Source organism: Astatotilapia calliptera, chromosome 6 (genome assembly GCF_900246225.1).
Source record: "Astatotilapia calliptera chromosome 6, fAstCal1.2, whole genome shotgun sequence".
Lineage (NCBI taxonomy): Eukaryota > Metazoa > Chordata > Actinopteri > Cichliformes > Cichlidae > Astatotilapia > Astatotilapia calliptera.
In genome coordinates, this window is record NC_039307.1 from 28,550,751 (window position 1) to 28,574,670 (window position 23,920).

General features: G+C 39.8%; 3 protein-coding genes across 5 annotated transcripts in view; all 3 read left to right on the forward strand.

Moving 5' to 3' along the window:
* trim2a (tripartite motif containing 2a) overlaps positions 1–2,677 on the forward strand; it is a 32,120-nt gene extending 29,443 nt beyond the window's left edge. For all 3 annotated transcript variants that reach the window (XM_026171510.1, XM_026171509.1, XM_026171507.1), the window contains exon 12: positions 1,235–2,677. In XM_026171510.1, the coding sequence (XP_026027295.1) occupies positions 1,235–1,387 (153 nt within the window). In that variant the 3' untranslated portion in view covers positions 1,388–2,677. The remainder of the gene's footprint in view (positions 1–1,234) is intronic.
* Positions 2,678–3,239: 562 nt separating this feature from the next.
* On the forward strand, positions 3,240–21,373 carry mnd1 (meiotic nuclear divisions 1 homolog (S. cerevisiae)). The gene is made up of 8 exons (XM_026171511.1): positions 3,240–3,420; positions 3,899–3,964; positions 4,455–4,512; positions 9,971–10,119; positions 13,113–13,187; positions 13,283–13,397; positions 19,193–19,237; positions 20,835–21,373. Exons 1-8 carry the CDS (start codon positions 3,418–3,420, stop codon positions 20,939–20,941), a joined length of 618 nt encoding a protein of 205 aa, XP_026027296.1. The 5' UTR covers positions 3,240–3,417; the 3' UTR covers positions 20,942–21,373.
* Positions 21,374–23,620: 2,247 nt separating this feature from the next.
* tmem131l (transmembrane 131 like) overlaps positions 23,621–23,920 on the forward strand; it is a 31,978-nt gene continuing 31,678 nt past the window's right edge. Inside the window, exon 1 of the mRNA XM_026171512.1 lies at positions 23,621–23,827. Coding sequence (XP_026027297.1) covers positions 23,704–23,827 — 124 coding nt within the window. The 5' untranslated portion in view covers positions 23,621–23,703. The remainder of the gene's footprint in view (positions 23,828–23,920) is intronic.

The following is a 23,920-nucleotide window of genomic DNA, read 5'->3' on the forward strand; positions in this document are numbered from 1 at the left end:
GTTTCCAAAACCGCAGCTCTTGTGGGGTGTTCTCCGTCTGCAGTGGCCGGTATCCTTTAAAAGTGGTCCAAGGAGGGAACAGTGGTGAACCAGCGACAGGCTCATAGGCGGCCAAGGCTCACTGATGCATGTGAGGAGCGAAGGCTGGCCTGTGAGGTCCGATCCAACAGACGAACTACTGAAGTTCTGAAAAAGTTCACCCTGGTTCTGACAGAAAGGTGTCAGAAAACACTGTGCATCAGTTTGTGTATGAGGCTGCATAACTGCAGATCAGTCAGGCTGCCCATGCTGACCCCCAACACCAACACTGGGCTGGACCCCAAAGCAATGATCTGGTCTGAATTGGGTTTTCTTTTACATCATATGGATGGCCGGTGTCCGTATCACTTACCTGAGGAACAACTGGCACCAGGATGCACTGTGGGAAGAATTCGAGCTGGCTGAGGCATTGTGATGCTCTGGACAATGTTCTGCCGGGAAACCTTGTGTCCTGACATCCATGTGGATGTTACTTTGACACGTACAACCTACCTAAGCATTGTTGCAGACCACGTAAACCTTTTCATGGAAACTGCATTCACAGACCGATGTGGTCTCTTTTAGCAAAGCAAAAATGGTTTAGGGAGGGTTTGAGGTGCACATCGAAGAGTTCAAAGGTGTTCACTTGACCTCCAAATTGCCCAGATCTCAATCGAGCATCTGCGGGATGTGCAAAGAAGTCCAATGTATTGATGTCTCACCTCACGACTTACAGGATCTGTTGCTCATATCGTGGTGCCAGAATCTACAGCACACCTTCAGGGGTGTAATGGAGTCTATGGCTCGGCAGGTCAGACTTGTTTTGGCAGTATAAGGGGGACCGACACAATATTAGGCATAATGTTAGGCCTGATCACTGCACGCTGGTGTCTAAAATACATGTTTTTGAACCTCCTGAGACCCTGCGTCCTCAGATGGAGATCTTCCATTTAGCTTTTCTGCACCTTGTATTTCACAGACCTCTTGCATCACATCTATCCCATACAAAAGCTTGAGTCTCAGAAGGGTTAAAACAATAGAAGGCAACAATTGTTGCTTCCTAAAAACTATTTTGGTCACTACATCATCCATATTCATGAAATCATTATATTTTTTTTCTTTCAACTTTATAACTAGGTGTGTTGTATTTTCCACAAAAAGAATGAACGAAACACTGATTTCCAGCGGTGATGATTTTGCTCTCTCTCTCTCTCAGGTGTTTGATGGCAGCGGTTCATTTCTCTCTTACATCAACACATCAGTGGACCCCCTCTACGGCCCGCAGGGACTGGCGCTCACTTCAGACGGACACGTCGTGGTCGCCGATTCTGGCAACCACTGCTTCAAAGTCTACCGCTACCTGCAGTAGCCACTCGACACAAAGCCTGTACAGTGTACATATGTACAAACACGCAGTAGTACGGAGCAACTGGAAGTTTTTTGCACTCCCCCCCCCTCACCTGTTCACTCTTGAATCTTGCTGTCATTGTGCCATCTGTTTGACCTTTCTCCCTCCCCAAACTAACACGAGAGACTTTATTAGTGGTGCGAGGGAAGCGAGATGACCTCTGACCTACACGAATGGCTGCTGCTGATTAGTGCTCACTTGAGACCTCGTTCACCTTCCATCTTAATGTGGAGTATTTGAAAAGGCTTTAATGCGGTCCACATGGTAGAGCTTTGAACTGCCACATGGCAGAAACTGAAAATAAATAAATAAATACTTTTGCACTTGTTCCTCAAATCACTGGCTGTATTAAGTAAAGTCATAATTAAAGTAAAAGGTACCTTAGTCACCTGAGAAATAATGAAATTCCATCTATAGCAGCAGTGACTACAGCTTCCTGCTAAATGCTCTCAAGGGTTTTTACATTTTGCCTCTTCACTATAAAAGTGTTCCACCCTCTGTAGGTATAGCAGGGTATTTAAGAGCATGATTAAGATGTTTTTGTGCATGCGATTTTTACTTAAACACCTTAAACTGTGCGTATGAAATAGTTTCCAGCTAAACACCTTCTAACAGAGAAGCTGTTTCACTTCTATTTGAATGTGAAAGCTCTTCAGTGAGCTGTGTCATCACTTTGAATTTAAAAAAAAAAAAAAACCCAGTATGCTGACAAGTGCGACTGTATGAATTAAGGGTACCAAACATAAGCCACCTGATATGCTTCTGCTGTGTATGATGCCTCTTAACATTTCTGCTGTGATCGTGTGCAGACCCCTCGAGTTGCAGAATTTGAATGAAAAGCTAAATACTTGGAATGAACTCGGCAGGATGCATCCTATTAAGTTTAGATTGAAAGGTTTCTTCATCACGCTGAAAGTAGAGGTGCAGAACTGCGATCACCGTCACTCCTCCATGTGCTCTCATAACTTCAGATAAATCTATAGAGTGATTAACAGATTGTGTTTTAGCAACACATAATTTGTCTACCTTCACAATCAGCAATAGAAAGTTTGGCAGTCGAGGTGTACGTTAAGTGATAATGCACTGTGTTCCTATTAGAAAGCCTTGTTTGTCTTCAAGCACACAACTGTCATTATTTGTTATCCAGAATCGGGTCATCGATTTTCTACACGATCTTGTAAATTGTTTGTTTTCCATTGTCCTGTTTATATTTGTAATGCCAAATGGAATTAAAGTGCCCATAGAAATGAATGATAGTGCTTTTGTGTGTAATACATGTGCTGCAATAAGCTGAATTTAGATAGATATGATAAATAAAGAATGACACTAATAATTTCAAAAATATTTGCACATCACTTTAATCTTATGGCCCCAGACAGGTTTTTAGTCTTTGGCTACAGATAAAGCCTTTAAGTCTACTCAACAAACGCCCCTTTCAGAGGAACCGCCCAAGGAAAGCCAGGGTGTGGATATTTCTGACCATAGAAGGTTTTTGTTGCTCAGGGCTGTCTGCTTTGGCCTTTTATTTCATCAGACGACAGGGAGGCGCTATAAAGCCATAAGCGGAAGTCAAAAAACAGTGCTCCTCCCCAATGCTGCCTTCATAAGCATTCGTTATCCGGATACTGTTAGTTTTTTATTGGTAAAACAGAATTGAGAGAGTTAGGGGAGTGTAAAAGTAGTGCTTCAATTTAACAGTAAATATTTTGAATGCATTCAGAATTTTGGAATTATTTAATCTCTATCAAACAGACAGTAACTCTAAGCACACAAAAAACATCTGGTGACTTGGTGAGTTTTGAAGTTCCATAAACGCAACATTGCTACGTCACAGCCTTCCGCGGGAAATTCGCTACTGCTGCGTCCCCGCTCTGCTTATACGTCGCCTAATCTTTCTTCTTTACATTAAAAAGTTTACAACAGCCCTGTGTTACCCTCAGGTGGCAAAACGTTAATCTCAGTGGTCGTTGTTGGTGAGCTCTACATCGAAAATGGTAAGCAGAAGCGCACCTTAACCTGCTATACCTCCTGTAAAGACCACCGGCGTTTACGTAGTTGTTTGCTAACATTTGTAAGCTAGCTTATAGCTTAGATAAATAGACAGTTACTTTATTGATCCCACAAGGGAGAATGATTGTGCTACAGCAGCATGTTAAAGAGTAAAAGCTTATACCCTATCGCTAACGATACTTTCACAAAGCAGCATTTAGTATTTCACATCATACATTTGGTAAACGGCTACAAACTTTACATTACCTGTCATTGGACCAGTCATACCCCTGCTAGCTGTCTATTTCATTTAGTTACTTCACAGTGAACCACTGAATATATAAGCAACTTGTTTAGATGAAAGATTTCAAGAGGTCATTCTTCTAATCTCTATTACCTTTGGCTCCTTGTTACTCGTAAATAATAAGTGTTAGTAACTCAGTGCCTCAGATATAGATTAATAACATTAACCCCCTGTTACAGTCAAAGAAGAAAGGACTAAGTCTGGAGGAGAAGAGAACTCGCATGATGGAGATTTTCTTTGACTCTGTGAGTTTTACCATCGCAGGTGACCCAGCCTCCATATCCCCACTGCTCTGCCCTACTGTGTGTCCTATTATTCATACTGGTCATTGCTGTTATGTGATTATTTTCAACCATTATACATGCGTGATGTAATACATCCCTGACTAAACATACCCCCCACTCACAGGCAGCAGATGACGTGTTTGATTCAATGTTTAAATTCATGCACCGTAATATAGAGTTAGAAACTTGGATTTCAACATTTAAATCGGCAATGAAAAAGTGCAGAAAATAAGATACTTAAGCAGTCCTTAACATGGATAAACCACAAACTAAAATATCCAGAAAATCAATTTATTTTCTGTTTATGCAAATGTTATTTATGTTACCATCCAGAAGCAGTTCTTTGAGATGTAATAGTTTTTAAATAATTTCTTTCTCTGTGATATTATAGTTTTTATTTTGTTTGTTTGTTTTTTAAATCCTGGAACATGTTTTTGTGCTCTCTTCCCAGAAAGATGTGTTTCAGCTGAAAGACATTGAGAAGATTGCCCCAAAGTCAAAAGGCATAGGTGAGTAAAGAACAACAGTTCCAATCGGAAGGTCAGTGGTTCGATCCCTGACTCCACTAGTCTGGATGTCAAAGTGTTAGCTGATTGGAGTGTGAGTGAAAAATTTGAAGCTTCTGTGTGTCAATATTAGTCAAAGTGCTCAGGCTTAGAAAAAAAACTGTGTGTGTGACTGGGTGAAGTCCTCTGTTATAGTAGTTCAGTTTAAAGGTTGGTTCAGACTTCACTCTATTTTTAGAAGACACTTATTTTTTCTAGACCAGACTTTCTTCTGATTTTGTTTGTATATATATATCCACTTACCAGAATAGCCTCATATTTCATCCAGCCAGATGGCTCATGAGGTGATCTTGCTGCTGTGATGTTGGTTTGTAATAAACTCAGAGGAAAAGGAAACAGCTGGAAGCAACAAACAAATCTTCAGTTACTGTTTTATCAAAATGTAGGTTCTTGTCATTTGTGATGAGTCTTGTTAAGGAAATATTTGACTATCCAGCTGTACTATAAAGTACAGATATCTATCTATCTATCTATCTATCTATCTATCTGTATATGTATATATATATATATATATATATATATATATATATATATATATATATATATTATATATATATATATATATATATATATATATATATATATATATATATATATATATATATATATATATATATATATAATATATATATATATATATATATATATATATATATATATATAATATATATATATAATATATAATATATATATATATATTATATAATATATATATATATATATATATAATATATATATATATATAATATATATATATTATATTATATATATATATATATATATATATATATAATATATAATATATATATATATATATAATATATATATATATTATATTATATTATATTATAGATAGATAGATATCTATCTATAGAGAGATAGTAGGGGTGCAACGATACACAAAATTCACGGTTCGGTTCGATATTTTGGTGTCACGGTTCGATATTTTTTCGATACAAAAAAAATGTTCATGCCTTTTTAATTTGTCATTTATTAAAATTATAAATATATATTTTAACTCAAAAGTACAGTTTTTAAATTTAACCCTAACCCTTGTGCGTGTTTTTTATTTTGACAGCGAATGCGCACCTGCGGACCACTTATGTGCAGCCCTGGTTATTTAGCTCGTCATATTGCAGCCACAGAAATTCTTTTGTCCATGAAACCATAAAGCTGCACTTTCTTTTTGCCTTATAGTCTGATTTGTCATAACTTCTCCATTTCTTTGGCTGTCACTTCTTCACCCTGACCTGTCTTATTTGGCTCAGCAGAACTAAAATATATATCCTGCTGCTTTTACACACGCACTCACATAAGCTCAGCGATTCTCTGCGCGATCAACCTCTCACATGTTTAAGCTGCGGGAGATTTCACTTGTCATGTTTGCATAGTAAGCTAACAATTAATAAGACGATGTCAGAGGAATTGGTGCGCAAATTATCATCACTCACAGATCAGTGCTGTCGCTCTCTATACACAGTTCACGCGATTGCAAAGTGAAAGCAAAAAAACAAGCGCAAATTCAAACGCGATTTCAATATGTCACATATTGACAGTGGCTCACCGATGCCAATGACATAATTACCCAGCTACATTTCCGAAAGAATGCAAAAGCATTGACATATATTTTTCCTTCCTACAATAGCCCGACGGGCAGGGCAGAGATAGATTTTGGTAGCCCGACTGAAAAAATCGCTAGCCCCGGGACGTTGGGCTAGCGATATTGCGAGCCCTGTATCTGATTGAGGAATCACCCATCTTTGGAAAAGAGAGTTTATTACAGAGAAATGTCTCTTTCCAAAATAAAAGCTATACTATCCGCTTCTTCTGGGCTATATTCTCAGCAGCATAAGGAGAATCATGTGCTAACAGCTGTCTAAATGACTCGGCTAAAGTTAGTAGCATGCTTGTTGTTTTTGTCTTTGCACTAGGATGATGTCGGAGTAAATGTGCAGTCATATTCGTTGTGTTCCCACTAGTGCTTTCAGGTTAATCTCGTTGAAATGACCTTAACGCCACAACACGGCAAATCTCCGTTAACGAGCTACCGCCGATCGCCCCGTGCATGGGGCTAGACGGCCAACACGTTAACGAGCTAACTGCGCTAACGCACTAGTTCCCACCCATGTAATTGAGCATTGCATGGCACATCCAACATACTGTTTTACTTTAGTCCATGACTCGCTTACCTTCAGGGTCATACGTCACATGAAAACCAAAATAATTCCAAACGCCAGATCTGAATGAGGGTGGGGGAGGTTCATGTTACAAGGAGAGCTTAACTTCTGTCTCGCTAGCTTGCCCTGCGCTCTTCCTTCTGACGATGCTGTCTGTGTTGAGCGCTCAGTGAATCTGCGTTCGACTACTCCGCCTAGGCTGCACTGTCGACCCTAGGCGGAGTAGTCGAACGCAGATTCACTGAGCGCTCAACACAGACAGCATCGTCAGAAGGAAAGTTGATAAAATAAATTACAAATTTTGTATTGTTCGATACATATGCGTACCGAACCGAAAGCACTGTATCGAACGGTTCAATATCGATACGAATATCGTTGCACCCCTAATATATAGATATAGATATATGTATATATGTATATGTATATATATGTATTAGGGCTGCCACGATTTGTCGACTAGTCACGATTACGTCGACTATCAAAATCGTCGACGACTGATTTAATAGTCGACGCGTCGTTTGAAGCTTTGTAAGATCACAAAAGACGCAGGAATAAGTAGCAGGATTTAAGAGTGTAATAACGGACTGAAACAGAAGATGGCAGCACTGCATGTACAAGGATGCCAGCTGCCGTTAAACCCCGAAGAAGAAGAAGAAGAAGCAGCTGTGTCCCAGAAATCATAGCGCGGCCCAGCTTAGTTTCCAACAATGGCGGCAGCTAGTTAGTTTTAATGTTACTCTTATTATTCTTTCTGGGTCAGAAAATAAACGTTTAACGTATTTTCAGGCGAGAATGTAGCTGTGTAAACCTCAAATATCGGCTCAGTTTATCAGGACACCACATATTTTCAAAAGCGCTCCGACGTTTTCGGAGACGTCTGTTACCCACCAGCTTGATAGCTAGCCGGGGGCTAGGTCACTAGCGCGGTGAGAACACCGGACTCCCGGCAAATTGTTTTCAAACCCACTGCCGTCTTTCGCTACTCAGGTTAAATATATATGAGTCACTTAGATAAATTAAAAATGTTGTTGTTTGGCTTTTTTTTTTTTTGTATTTTATTTGTTCCTGAGCAAATCGGTTTGTCTGAGATTAAAGTTATAGTTTTTACACAGCTGAATAAACGTCAAGCAGACAGCTGATTATCAGAAGTGTGAGATGCTGGAGAATATACTCCGGTGTTTATTAAACTTCACCGTATCTCTCTCTCTCTCTCTCTCTCTCTCTCTCTCTCTCTCTCTCTCTCTCTCTCTCTCTCTCTCTCTCTCTCTCTCTCTCTCTCTCTCTCTCTCTCTCTCTCTCTCTCTCTCTCTCTGTGTGTGCACCTTCTTCAACTAAAGCAGCAGTCTGTGTCCCCATGAAGGTCTCACTTTGTGTGGTTAGTTTAGGCAGAGTGAGATGGGTCGAAAGCGGGTGTCTCACACCAAAGTGTTAGTTAGTGGGCTCTTCTTCTTCTTCATTGTCGTCGTCTTCTTCTTTTTTTTTTTTTTTTTTTTTTTTTAAAGTGAGCTGAGCAACTCACAATGATGCACAAGAGGCATGCACAAACAGATCTTGTGCCTGTCTCTGCATTAATGTTACTTCATAATCATTATGCTTAAAAATTTCCTTTTTAATAAAGTGTATTGATTGGGATGGATCAGGTGACCCAGAATCCTCTGTTAGTTACGCTGCAGTAGGTTTAGGCTCTCCATGATGCAATTTGTGTTTCTTCTTCACTGATCTTTTTTTCCTTCATTGCGTTTACACACCACTCTGCATGTAGTCAGTAGTTATTATTATTATCTGTCTCTTTTCCACAGTGTGTCTTTTGTCCTGTTTCTTCCTGTCGAAAGGGAGTTTTTCCTTCCCACTGTCGCCAAATGCTTCCTCTTGTGTTTTCTCTGTATTATTGTAGAGTCTTTACCTTACCTTGAGGTGACCGTTGTTGTGATTTAGTGCTATATATATATATAAAATTGAATTAAATTGAGTCTTGTAAGTGACCCGTAAATGTTATTAGTGCAAGACTGATATCTGAAATTATAGAAAACTGACCAGTGTGTTGGTCCAGGCATGATTAATGGAAAGGAGAATTAGAGTATGACAGAAAAATGACAAATAGATGGAGATAATTAAATACCATAAGGACAAACAGCATCAGCGTGCACTGCACATTTATGAATTCTTAAAAACATTGTGGTGACATGCTTACAGAATTGCCATGGCAACCAGGACGGGGCTATTGCCATCTTTAGTGTGTGTAAGCAGAACCAAACCTATCAGTAGCAGAAATCATTTAGTTCAGAGGCTTTTGGAAGCTTTTGGTTCTGCAGCCCGACTTTCTGATGGTTGAGGCAAAATTTCTAATAATACCAAATTAGATTTTTAGGTGCTAAATCGTCTTGAAGAATGAAATTCTTGAGCGTGTTTGACTGAACAAAGGAGAGATTCTGTTTTGAAATGGACACAACATTAATCTAAAGAAACTGGATCTCGTTGCCATGATTAAAAGCACATGTTTCTGACCCCTGTTATTGCGTGATGGGGGGAAGGGGCAATAAGAGATTTACATTGTGGGGGACGCTTTCCTGTAGAAGGGTTGGAAATGTGACAAAAGGGGCTAGTTGAATGGGGGGGGAAGAGCGGTAATAACATACATAGGAGTCAGAATAAGATGAAGCTGCTTGAATCTTATAGATGAAAAAAAGAGAAACGAGCACTTATGGACTTTGGTTAATTCATCCAGAGTGTTCCCTGTTTTCCATCCAATTCTTTCTGCTGCTGGGTCCACATCCTCTCAGCAGATAAGCTCTTTCAGTTAAACAGTGGAGCAAAGCGTGTAGGAGGAGCACATTTCACCGCTGACACTGTTCAAGATGTAGCTTGTGCTCTGTTACATCCTCTCATGCAGCGTTCACTCAGATCTGTATGAAACAGCCAGATAGGCTGCAGATGTGTGGGTTTGAGTTTTGTAATTTGAGCAGCATACATTTCCAGCAGTAAAAAGTGAGACCTTATGATGACTTGGCTTCTAAGTCCTCTGCAGAGTGCACTGTCAATCCCAGCATCAGATGCGTTTTATATTTACAGATATAAAGGCTACAGACTGCCTAGCTTGTACCGGCCATAACTCAGTTTTAAATCAGGAGAAAGCATCGTACCCAAATGGCATCAACTCCACGGGCGTGCAGTTGAGCGCTGGAGAAATAAACACCATGTTAATGTTTGTGCTCTGCTGATTTCAGCTCCCATGACTGTGAAGGACGTGCTGCAGAGCCTTGTCGATGATAACATGGTGGACTGTGAGAGAGTAGGTACATCCAACTATTACTGGGCCTTTCCCAGTAAAGCCTTACACGCTCGCAACCACAAACTGGAGGAGCTGCAAAAACAGGTGAGCTCAGTCCCTTCTAGTCTGATTTCCAATTAAAGGTCGCAGCAAGCATAAGCGCCATAGCAAAAAATGAGAAGGGGTGATTTTGGTTTCACAGGATGATACTTGGGTACTTCTCCCTCGCAGTTTACAGTAATAAGGTCAACACGTGAGGTCAACAGTGCCTGGAAGACACTTCTGCTAATAGAGGGTCAAAAAAGAAATGGGAAGAAAATGCAAATGAGCTGCTGATTAAACAGGAAGCTTGTCAGAGTTTGTTTTATATCTTAGTTGTAGGTCATTCCATCGCAAATCAGCTACCTTTTTAGAACTTTTTCTGCTCGACTGTCTCTGGCTTGAATACAAATCTTATGGTCCAAATATATTTGCACATATATAATGATTGTAGCTTTATGTCTTAAACATTTCAAGATATAGGTGTCTTGTTTTTTTTGTTTTTTTTAATGGTCCATTGACCCACTTTCAGGCAATTTTCTTTGCACATTGAAATCTGAGGCAATTTGTGGACACGAATATCTCAAAACCAATTAAAGTCTGAAATTTTAACTCAGATATTTTTTGATGTACAGTGGGGCAAAAAAGTATTTAGTCAACCACCGATTGTGCAAGTTCCCCCACCTAAAATGATGACAGAGGTCAGTAATTTGCACCAGAGGTACACTTCAACTGTGAGAGACAGAATGTGAAAAAAAACCCCCATGAATCCACATGGTAGGATTTGTAAAGAATTTATTCGTAAATCAGGGTGGAAAATAAGTATTTGGTCAATAACAAAAATACAACTCAATACTTTGTAACATAACCTTTGTTGGCAATAACAGAGGTCAAACGTTTACTATAGGTCTTTAGCAGGTTTGCACACACAGTAGCTGGTATTTTGGCCCATTCCTCCATGCAGATCTTCTCGAGAGCAGTGATGTTTTGGGGCTGTCGCCGAGCAACACGGACTTTCAACTCCCGCCACAGATTTTCTATGGGGTTGAGGTCTGGAGACTGGCTAGGCCACTCCAGGACTTTCAAATGCTTCTTACGGAGACACTCCTTTGTTGCCCGGGCGGTGTGTTTTGGATCATTGTCATGTTGGAAGACAAAATCTCACGATACATGGCCCCATTCATTCTGTCCTTAACACGGATCAGTCATCCTGTCCCCTTGGCAGAAAAACAGCCCCATAGCATGATGTTTCCACCCCCATGCTTCACAGTAGGTATGGTGTTCTTGGGATGCAACTCAGTATTCTTCTTCCTCCAAACACGACGAGTTGAGTTTATACCAAAAAGTTCTACTTTGGTTTCATCTGACCACATGACATTCTCCCAATCCTCTGCTGTATCATCCATGTGCTCTCTGGCAAACTTCAGACGGGCCTGGACATGCACTGGCTTCAGCAGCGGAACACGTCTGGCACTGCGGGATTTGATTCCCTGCCGTTGTAGTGTGTTACTGATGGTGACCTTTGTTACTTTGGTCCCAGCTCTCTGCAGGTCATTCACCAGGTCCCCCCGTGTGGTTCTGGGATCTTTGCTCACCGTTCTCATGATCATTTTGACCCCACGGGATGAGATCTTGCGTGGAGCCCCAGATCGAGGGAGATTATCAGTGGTCTTGTATGTCTTCCATTTTCTGATGATTGCTCCCACAGTTGATTTTTTCACACCAAGCTGCTTGCCTATTGTAGATTCACTCTTCCCAGTCTGGTGCAGGTCTACAATACTTTTCCTGGTGTCCTTCGAAAGCTCTTTGGTCTTGGCCATGGCGGAGTTTGGAGTCTGACTGTTTGAGGCTGTGGACAGGTGTCTTTTATACAGATGATGAGTTCAAACAGGTGCCATTCATACAGGTAACGAGTGGGGGACAGAAAAGCTTCGTACAGAAGACGTTACAGGTCTGTGAGAGCCAGAGATTTTCCTTGTTTGAGGTGACCAAATACTTATTTTCCACCCTGATTTACGAATAAATTCTTTACAAATCCTACCATGTGAATTCATGGATTTTTTTTTCACATTCTGTCTCTCACAGTTGAAGTGTACCTCTGGTCCAAATTACTGACCTCTGTCATCATTTTAGGTGGGGGAACTTGCACAATCGGTGGCTGACTAAATACTTTTTTGCCCCACTGTATCTGTCCCATATCACCAATCCTGGTTCATTTAGATGGTAAGAAATAGCAATAAAAATGCCTTTTAATAGTTAGTATCACTATTATGTATGTTTTGTTTTGTCAGCTATGTCATTTAAAAAAAAACCACATTTAAAAATGATCCCCAGTAGTAGCTAATAATAAAAATCATGGTATTCATTTATGTGAGATTTGTGTTCACCACCGTGTAGTCCTCATTGATGACCCACTTCCCTCGACTGTTTCACGGCTGACAGATGGTGTGAGGGTGGCGGCTCCTCAGAGAACATTAGCCACCAGATTTCTGGGACAGATCTTAAGCAGCAAGCGCTCACTAAATAATGACGATGTTTGGTTGTACCGCATGTGGTGACAATATAGCGCTGTTTATGCGATATCACAGCATTTGGTCACTGAGATCATCAGACAGATTTTGCAGCAATGCTTGATGTTTTGAGTGGAAGGACGAGAGTAAAGTGTCCACTGTGTGGAAAAGGATGAGGTGCAATTAAAAGTTAGAATAAAAGCCAGCTCCCTTTTGCAGCCACATTAATTATATCATATGATTGAACTGTTAAGTTAACAGCACTGTAATTGGCTAAGAGTTTAGTACGGGTTAGCATTTGTGTACCATTAAGATTTTGTGATTGTATTTATTGTATTAATCACTTACAAGGGCTCCAGTGTTGAGTTGTTTCAGCATATTATTGGGCGGTCTCAGTAAATATTGCAGCACTTATCAGTAGAAACATCAATGTTGTTAACAGCAGAAGTGGCTTTACTGTTTATTTATATCACAATTCAGGAAAATCTCAGTTATCTGCTGATTAGTACTGTAAGAAAAGCTTTAACGTGATGCTGTTGTACTTTAAAGATTTCTGAAGCAAAGCAGCGGAAAGCATCCCTAGAGAAAGCGGTCGAAAAAGCGAAAGTGGGGCGCCAGGATACAGTAAGTATACAAAGGTCAAACTTAAACCAGTGAAATAAAATGAATATCATCCCTTTAATGCACTGAGCATGTGAAATCGCTGTTTGTCTTTGCAGAAGGAAAGAAGCTCTCTGCTGAAGGAGCTGCAGGCTCTGAGAGAGGAGCGCACACAGCTGCAGGCCGAGCTGGAGAAGTACAGAGAGTGTGACCCCGAGGTCGTCGAGGAGATGAGTGAGTACAGCTGCAGACCTACTGGTTTCTCAAAAAAGGTCACTTTTAAATTATTGCATCAATCGTATCACCTACAGTTACTCATGGGAGGCATGGAGCCCCGTGTGAAGCTTTAAATATCCAAAGTGAATCTGACCTATGCTGGCGAAGTCATATTTGATGTTAGTCATAATAGGCTGCTGCTGTACTTTGTTCTCTATTTGTCTTTAAATATTTTATCACAAGCTTTATAGCTGTTGGATTGTTTTACATCATAAAAGAAGTTGGATTTTTCTAATCTGTGGGATTACAAACTGTTACATCACTAGATGTTAAGTTAACACAGGAATATAAAGTGTAAAGCATGTTTCGACCAAGTCCAGCACATGTGTGGTTATTAAATTAATGTTTATTTAACAAGATTCAATCAGATGCTGCTTCCTAGCATCACAGGGCTTATGAATGCAGATGGCACTGTTTTGCATCCAGCGAGGATCTCTTATTAAAAGGAGTTGGGTATCATCCAAGACGCATATGCATCCGAGCAGCTTCTGTAGCGTTCAGCCTAATGTGGATAAATGGTTTCACACCAGATAATAAACTCAAAATTGTGCCGTAGGAGCCGTATTGTTTCAGCGAAGCCTCCCACGCGGTGTCAGGCATCGTGGAGATACAAAGAAGACTCCGGTGCAGTTGGCAGATATAAAAAATGTTCATCTGTTCAGCACAGAGACAGCTACATTAATGGAAACGGTGGCAGAAAGCACCTCTGGTCATCAGTGCTGCACTGCAGTTGGCATTTGTCAATAGCATCAAGTCAATGTTATAAGTGGGATTTCCCAGCCTTGAAATGTCCTCCTAACCCATCTACTGATAGCCCTAAATAAGGTGCATTCAAATGCATTTAACAGATGTTGGGAAAATTTCTAAGAAAAGATTAAATAGTGACCTGGGAAATGTGCCAATCAGCCATAACATTAAAACCTCCCAGGCGAAATGAGTGCAGTTGATCATCTCATTGCAGTGGAACTTTTGTAGGTGTGCTTGTGTACACTTGCAACAATTTAAAAAAAATAAAATATAAACAGTTGTACTCTCCATGTCTTTGTTGCCAACATTACTGTAGTTGCTGGCTCCATTTAGTTTTTTTAGTTTTTTATTTTGTTGGTCTCTGTAGACTAAAACTGGAAATACTTGCTGCTCCTCAGACTGGCAATTAGCTTAAATCTTTATTTCTGTGTTTCACTAACCTCACTGGTATCAGGTTTGTAGAGCTAAAGGGAAGTATTTCCTTTTGACAATGAAGACAGGTCAAAGCAGGTCCTTTGTGCTCGTCAGGTGGTGCTTAACTGCATTCATGATTAATGTAGAAGGAAAAACACCCGCATTATTACTAACCAACTTTCTATTGTTTGCAAAGGACGTTCTTCAGCAGCTACCACGGTTGGGTTCAGCTAATCTTACTGTGCCAAGTAGCTTAAACAAGGTTGTTGGGTGTGTACCTGCTGCGCGAGACACCAGTGAGTGTACTGCTGAGAGCAAACATGTTAAGCTGCAGGGTCAAACATTCTCACGGTTCAAATTAAGAGACTCAGGAAGTGAAAAATGGTCACAAGTGGCCACTCACCTTGCTTTCAGGATATACGTTCTTAGATATGAACCTCAGACTGGTTAAGTTGTTGCAGTTAGGTAAGTTTGAAAAGTGTAACTCTTCTTGCGGACGCAGAAGTCTGAAAGTTTTTATTGCAGCCAAATGAACCTTATTACCTCCGAACTGTCAGCTCACAGGGCTGGTATTAAAAATCTTTTAAAATATGAAGGCCTTGGAGTCCTTTGCTGGCTGTTGCACACCCCTTACATAAGGGAACCACAAACAGACACAGCTATTGATAGTATTGCAAAAATCTGACAGTGCTTTGTTTTCATGCTACAGCTGACCTGCAATATGGGAGGTGTGTTCCTTTATCTGCTCATGTGACTGGTGGTGGTGTCAGACAAATATCTGGGCTGTTTACCTGCACCTCCCAGATTACCAGTTTTTTTTTTTTTTTTTCCACTCCACTGTGACAACACTGTGGTGTACTGATGGCCACATGACCGTGCACATTACTTATGACCAGTCTACCTGAAATGAGATGGAGAGGCATCATTGCTGCCATTGCACGTAACCTAAAATGTCGAATTTGCAGCCGTTTTACAGTGGAGCCAAACTATGGTCAATGTTGAAGCAAAATTTGTGTGTTTGAAAAGTAACAATTCTTTGTTTTGCTTATAATTGAGAATTTTTATTGAGTTATTTTTAAAAACATCAAGACACGGCAGGTCAAAGGTGCTGATACAGACTGAGGTATATGAGGCAATTTGTACTTTATTATTGGGTAATATTCATTTGCCAGATGTCAGTACATGCTGTCCGCTTCATATCAAGCTATGTTTTCATTTTGTCTTTGGATATGAACTCACCGTTACTGTCCCATTGCTCTATGATAATCTCAGTGTTATGGTTAAGCCTTCCCAACATATTCTGACAGGCAACAGTGTTGCATCATTTGTTCAGTCCACATTTTCAGTGTCTGAGTTTGAGGTGTTTTCCAAAACTTACAAATTGTTTTAAACTAGGCAGCTTTTAAAAATCTTGTCCTTGTTTTATTTAAAGGACAAAAACACCTCCTTGTTTGGTTTTACTCAGATCAGCAGCACTGCAGTCGGTGCTTGAAAATGGTTGTACAGTACTTTCACATCTCAAAACCAGCAAAATTTAACTTCATGAGTTCTCGGACTCTCTTCAAAGCACAGGGAGTCTGGAGTTGTTTGTAAAGAGGCAACACAACCACGTTGTGGGTTTGCTCGCCTTCACATGCTGGTTTAGAAACCTTATTTTGGGTAGTGTATGAAATGGACCATGGTGTCACCCCTGGTATGTTGCGTTACAATGCCCAAATGATTTCAACTGAAGCTGAGTCAAATTTTCAAATCTGAGCAGAAAGACAAAGTTAATCAGGATAAAACAAGCAGTTTAAATGTTGCTGAGAAAGTCACTTTGTTCATAAATGACTAGGATTGTGTTTACAACACAGGTTTTAGCACATAGTTCCTCCTTAAATGATATTTTACCTGCTTCGGGAGCAATAAATATTATTTATATTTTAATATGTAAAACAAGAGTTATACCATCAGTGGTGCATTTGAAGGAGGATGGAGTAAGGCCAGTTATCTGAACTCTTTGTAGATGGATCATTATGAGTGCATCTCACACAGATCACAGTGATGTTGACACAAAACAGTTCAGCAGGCGGACTGAGAGCAAACTAGCTCGCCATTACAGTTAAATTATTTTTTTCTACTTTTACTGTTGCCACATGTCTACAGATCCTATTTTGTCTTTTACTGCCAGGTTTGCCACACAGAGAGCTTTGTTAACAGATAACCATCAGCAAAGCTCGAGAGCAGTATCCAGCTGTATGATATTATGTAATGTCTGCTGCTCAAGAGGTATCAGACTGAACTTGCAGAATGAGCTCAGACTTGTTCCTGCATGTGTGATAGCTATGCACATGTAGGCTCATTAGATGTCTTCAAGGGCGTTGCCCATGCTGTTATTGACAGGATTATTATTCACCTGTGAACCATTATTTGCCTTTTTTCTTTCTTTCTTTCTTTTTTTTGATTTGTAGTAAAGGAGTTGTAGGAATAAGGAAAATTAGTTGACTTGCAAAGTTAGAAATTATAAAGGAAGTCGGGCGATGTACAAGAATGCTGAAGTACCAGAAGTAAGTTTGCCCCATTAACTTCAGCACGACTTACCTAAACACAACATGCCTTTCCACATATTTACCAAGCTAGCAGCCAAGTGACAGAAACACTAACAAACACTAGGTACTAACAATAAATGCAACTTGGCTAAAAACAAAGCTTTCGTGCCTTCTTGTCTCTGCATGTTAAACAATGGTTGCCACACCCATAGATACCAATAGGTTTTGAATGAAACCATTAAATAGCCCAACAGAAACCATTCCAGTGTAATTGAGCCCAGACTCAATTACACTGGCTGTTAGGCTGACATATTAATGATTAATGTCAGCCTAACAGATATTTAGGGTATCGGTGTGCTAGCAGCTCCAGCTCCATCGTTTATAATCTGCACCACATGCAGCAGAGGATGCACCACAGCTAACCAGACGTGGGGGTGGATTTAATCGGTGTGTTCATTTTGTTCAGTTTGCAAGTAACCTGCTTTGCAAACCACAAGACAGAGTAAAGGCAAAGAAATCAGCATTTTTATATATAACCACAGTAACAGGAAGTCAGACAAGTACAGATTTATTAGTGGGCTTATAGGTGATTAAAAATCAGATTTTTATTTCTTTTTAACAAAGAAGATTTTGGGGGGATCATCTTTTCTGTTAAACATTTTATGTATTCTTTGGCATTAGGGTCCCATCTTAATATCCAGACAAGGGTGATAAAAAATTCTATTACTTTACCTTGTTTATCTACAGTTAACTTTTTTCTGTTGATTAGTGAGCAGGGGTCCTGCCAGATAAAGAAAAATAAGTTAAGTATTTAAGAAAATAAAAAGTGGTGCGTCTGTGAACCATGTCAGTCGATGCGTGAAACGTTTCTACCTTGCACCCAGCAGCTGTGTTTCGTTTAGCTACACACTTTTAACCATAAAGTGAAATCAGGTTCTCCAACTTTGAGTCAGCGATTGTTGAATTAATTCACTTTCTTCTCAGATTTGTTTCTGGAGAAATTCAATTTTATTTTTACGCAATATCAGTTAAGTGTTGAAATGGTCCTCACGAGCAGTGTTTGTTCTGGTGATCCAAACAGATATTTTACTGGTACTGAACCTTTTCAAGCTTCCAGAAGGAAGAGAAACTCAGATCGGAGAGAAACTATCCAGAGCTGTTGGACTGAGATAATTTGTGCTGGATTCAAGCCTGTTGTAGAACAGTTCACACTCATACAGCAGCCAGATTAATGTCTGTGAAAAAGGTTATCATTATTTTTTGTACTACTTGAATATGCTGTGATTATTCCAGGGGAGTGGAAACTTGATGTCATCTGTGTTTTTATGCTTAATGTAAACTTCTCTCTGAGTGCTGTCCAGTGGGAACATATTGTTCAGCTCCGTTCTACTTTTTTACAGTATAAAGCGCTCTTTCAAGCGCCGCTGTAGCTGTAGGGGATGAGTAGGTTAGTGTCCACTTTAATTTAATAGGATACCGCCACTTAGTCATACAGCACAGCTGTGGCCACGCAACCATCACATCCCTGACCACCACTTCCTCCTCAGAGGGGATGGTTTGTTGCCAGCCTTCATTTGTGCTTGTGTTGCAAGCTTATTTTCCTCTTCTTCTTTTTTTCTTTTTTTTTTTTTCCAGCGTTTTTCCCAGTTTTATATAATCTACTAGACTTCTTCCGTGACGTTTTCACATTAAGCATTTTGTATTTGCAGTGTGTGAGCCTTGCTTGCAAACACCAAACGTCATGAGAAACAAATCATAGGAAATAGCATTCAAAACATGTTACAAAGGTTATTAAATGTACTGAGCGCAAACAACACACCTCAGCAGCAGCTGCAGCAACAGTGCAAACATGACACTTTTAATGACATGCTGAAGCAAAACTTGGAGTGATGTTATTGTAATGACTTCGTTAGGTGTTCAGTAGATGCCTTGAAAAAAACGTTTAAATGCTTTCCAGCTGCAAACCTGTGTGCTTTTGCACCGGGGCTCGCTTATCTTGTATCTCTATATAAGTGGTTACTGACTAGTTGGATGCACATACTAATCCAAAATTTTATTTTGCAGAAAAATCAAATGTTATAGCAAAAGAAGCTGTTTCCAGATGGACAGGTGAGTCTGCTAATTTCTTTTCTTTCTTCTTTTTAAATATATATAGACATGTAATGGTCTGGATTTAAGTTGCAGGAACATAAAATGCCCAATGTCTGGTTGTAGCGCTTGTTTATAAAGTGAGAGTTGTTTTATTTTGTAGTCACTATTTGTGGATTTTGGACTACTGACTGTTGATTGACCTTGGTTTACTGTTTCCTGTTTGAAATTTCTGGTTAGTCCAAAAAAAAAAAAAGCAGCTGGATGACAGCAGTCGGACTTTATCTCTGATTGCTGTTTAATACACGTGAAAGCGCATTAAAGTGAAATCTGTGAAGGCGCTCTCTAGTCCAGCTGTCACTCTAAGTAGTCCGCGCTTATGCTCTGTGTGTACGTTTGTTGACTTGAGTGGTAACCTTGGACACAGCTGACCTTTAGGGATCATGGTAGCCATCGATGCCTGTGGTCTTTTGACTCTTTAGATCAACATTGCCTGCTGCAGGTCAACAGAGTGGTGTTGTCAGTTTTGGTTGGAGAGCTTTTGCTTTGCTTTCATGGAAGGAAGCTCAGTTAAAAAAAAAAAGTGAGTCATTTCTGCCTCATTCACGATTAGTACTTCTCTTTTCTGAGCTGGACAGTATGAAACAAACATGCATAAGTGTTTCCTCGTAGCGCAGCTGTTGAATTTGCACAGTAACGTCTTTTACTACGAGCTATAAAGTTCTCATGTTATGCCGTTAGAGCGAATGTTACTATTTTACCAGGTCTGGTCAGGGTTTGTGGCTAAACACTCAAATCAACACAACAAAGCCAAATTTTGAAGGTTTCATGGAAAAAGCAGCTGCAACTTTGTGCACCTTGTTTGTTTTTAAAACACTGCTGCTGTATGTTAGCCTGCTCATGGATTGTCTGCGACTTCCCACACAAGCCTCGACACATTTAATCGCTTGTCATATCAAAACTGGAGAACAGTAAAAACTAATCCTCCAGAAGTGAAGTGAAAGGCATCGCTAAAAGTGCAAGCCAACGTTCATTGGCTTAAGCTCCTGATCAGTTGTTAGTCTGCAGGAAGTTGTTCTGCTTTTGAAACTGGAGACTTCAGAGCTTCAGCTGCTAAAAGGTTTTCCTGAAATAGACATTTTGTTTTTAGTCAAACTGTTATTTTTATTGCTATTATTTAAGAATAGGACGCAGGTATATATAAAATGTTTTCTTTTTTTAAACTATTTTCACATGAGGCTGTTAGGGTGAATTCACCACCATAAAACATCAAGATGTATTTAATTTGAGGTAGTTAAATGGATTATTATATATTATATTATATATGGATTACACACATACATCATTAAAGAATTTGAAATTGTTAATGCTGGATGTGAAATGTCAAATGACTGTTAATGGCAGTTTGTGTTTCCTAAATTTACATGATATTCACAAAACTGGGAAAACAGATAATCTAAATCTGACGCACTAACCAGTCATAGTAACCCGGCTTTCTCCTTGCTTCTGAATGAGCAGTCCAGATTCCTTTTGCTGTAAATGTACAGTATATATTTGTAAATTGAGATTTCATTTATATTTCATGTGTTTAATGTTTCTTTTTTACTCTTGTTCTCAGACAATGTTTTCGCCATAAAGTCGTGGACAAAGAAGAAGTTTGCCTTTGATAACAGCCGCATTGATAAAGCCTTTGGTATCCCGGAGGATTTCGACTACATGGACTGACTGCCAGCATGTCATGGACGCAGCGATGGAGTAATGTGTTTCGGCCTCTGACACCTACCTACCTGGTCTCTGCATTTCTAATTCCTGTGCTGTGGGTTTCAGTGAAAATAAAAGCACCAGACGCTCTACTCGCGCCCTCGGGTGGATTTTGAATAAGGACAGATGTCAGTGACTTTGCGGTGGCAGATGGACTTCATCAGTGGATATGTTACTTTGGTGCAACCAGAGAAGAGTCTGAAACGCCATTAGTGGCTGTGAGGGCTGACAGGGTCCTATGATGAGCACAAGCTAGCAGCCAAAGTTTTGGGACACCTGTTTGCATGAAAACCGAGAGCTCCAAGTAGATGATGGAAAGGAATCAACACTTACTGCATTTGTGTTGCCAGTGGTCGCGTTTGTATGGTTTAAACAGATGGTTTGGAATCAAATGCTTGTGCACTTTTTCTTAGATATGTTCCTTTTCTCTCTCCCTCCCTGGAGTATTACAGGGCATGCTTTCCTAGTTGTATTATAACTACAAAGGTCAGTGTCAAGTTATCTTTGATGTTTTTGTTTCTTTTATAATCGTCACTGGAATTTTAGGGTTTTTTTGTTTTGTTTTTTTGTTTTGTTTTTTCAGGACTCGCTTTCCGGATGATCAAAAAAGATCATTGCTGTCACAACATGTCTAGAATGACTATTGACCTTCTTTTTTTGCTCCTTTTTTCTGTCAAACCAGATGCAAAATAGGCAGTTGTGTATCTTGTTTACTCTGTGACCTAGTTGAGAAGGCCAATGTGTCTGGGTTCTTTGATTTAAATTTCAAATGAGCTCTGTGCTCATTTTGCTTTGCTCATCAGTTTCATTTTTATTCCAGTAAATGAATGACATGCAAATGTAATATCTGATCTTTCGCCTCTTCTAAGGTTTTTTTTTTTTCTGCATTAATCAATGTGAGACAGATGTTAGTTACTAATTTAAAGGACACTGTTTTACTACTGTAAGTTTAGTTGGTGGCATGATGAAGACTCATCTAATCCAGTCTCTGGATGTCCATGAACTGTTGACTACAGCAAGGCTGGAACAAAATAAATAGTCGAAATGCCTAGCAGCAGTTTGTTTGAGGGAGCTGACACACCCACACAAGAATAACCTGGATGTATTCATGTGTGTACCTGCCCAACCTGTACTGTGATTCACGGGCCTGTTGGCTGTCAAAACTCTGAGAACTCTGCGTACAATTTTTGGTAATCGCAGCTTGCAGTTTCTCTCATTAAAACATGCCTGGCCCTGAAAAGAGCCCAACAGAGCAGTACTGACACAAGGACTTAGCCCTCTCCCCATATGAGCATATGAAATCAGAGTGGTGTAACTGGAGTGTAAAGGACTTTTATTACATGCATTTGCCTACGTTTCTGCAAAGAAAGTTTAAAACCCAGCCAATTTCTATTTTAATACACATTTCCAAATGCTCCTCCGTACCTTCTTCAACTCTCGATTTACATGCTGACACTGCCAGTACAACAGTGAAAAATTCCTGCATTCAAATCTCACCTCAGTAAAAAGAATCGCACACAAATGAAGTGAAATATCCCCTGTGACTAAGCGATTATATTACGAATCAAAGTGTGGGTTGCTTTTTACTGCTGAAGAAGATCAAGGTGTGGGAAGTTACTGTTTGATATACAACTGCCTGCCAAGGCCACACAGGATTAATCTGGACAGGGGGCAAATATATTAGAAGACTATTTTTACACTGTAAAATCTTAATACTCAACTTGAAAGCTTATGCATTATTATATTATTACTAGCCTATTATTACTAAAGTGCTGTGTAAATATCTTGGCCTGAAATGAAACATTTATCTTAAAATTAAGTAGAGTTTAATGTATTTAGTCACTTCCCACTTGGAAATACTGTGCCACCAGCAGTTTTAGAAGTATTTACTTACTGACACTAAGTAAAAGTAGCAGGACTGGAGAATACATCTGTAGTAAAAATGTCATTAGCAGAATATGGATTAAAAGGAATCAGAGTGAAAGGCTCTCTATACCGGACACTAATATTTTTATTAGTTTAGTTGTATATGCTATAACATGAACCCGGACTCCATGTGTAAGTCAGACTTTTATGTTCTATCTCATAAAGCCCAAGCAGATCTCATTTACAGATAGTATTTCCAGAATCTCAATGTTTACACCTACTGTTAGTACATGTATATTAAATTGACAGATCACGGCTGATCTACAATAGCATTTAAATGCTTTATAAGCCACTCAGCTTGAGATCTCCTGGTGTATTGACATTAATAGCAGTGCATTTTAAAATAATACTCAAGTTATTTTTTAATTCTAATTTTTGTGATTTTGTTTCTGTACAAAGCCATTCAGTGGGGAGGGGGAGCTGTACCTGTCTGGGGATGTGTTCTAGCAGGGTTGAAGTGCAGATAAGTTTAACTATGTTTTAATTTCTAATATCAAATAGCAGCTCTTAACTAAAGCTAGTCAGAAATATCAGCATTTGATTCAATACAGCGTTTGATCAGTTGTTTCACCTCGAGTATTCGGCTACTTTACAGTTTTATGTAGGGTTGCATAAAGACTTGTTATTATTTTTTAATGGTATTTGTTGGCTTTCTACCTCGTGCCTCGCTGCAGTGCCTGTAGCCTGCTTGAGCAGGCGGGGAGGGAGAGAGGGAGGGAACTGCTGCTGCTTCTGCTTGCTGAGAGAAAGAAAGACCAACGCAGCGAAACACAAGGCAGGCTGCTAGCAGAGCGGGCAGCATGGCGGGGCTACAAGACTTCCACCAAGGCAGCCACTGTCACAGGAAAACGTGGATCAATATACTACTAGGAATACTACAGTTACTTTTACCCTGCGTCCAGCACGGAGGTGCTCAGCTCCAAGGTTTGTTATTCTCGTCTTTATTTTCCGCTTTGGGGGTCTGGTACGTTCACGCGACCGTTGCAGAGAAAAAAAAAGAGAAGAAATGTGCTTTAA

What these genes read in the sequence shown, in the direction of transcription:
- mnd1 (XM_026171511.1), top strand. An exon ending in TGGAGGAGCTGCAAAAACAG is followed by an intron (nt 10,120 to 13,112) that starts GTGAGCTCAGTC and finishes TGTACTTTAAAG; the next exon opens with ATTTCTGAAGCAAAGCAGCG. An exon ending in AGCTGTTTCCAGATGGACAG is followed by an intron (nt 19,238 to 20,834) that starts GTGAGTCTGCTA and finishes TCTTGTTCTCAG; the next exon opens with ACAATGTTTTCGCCATAAAG.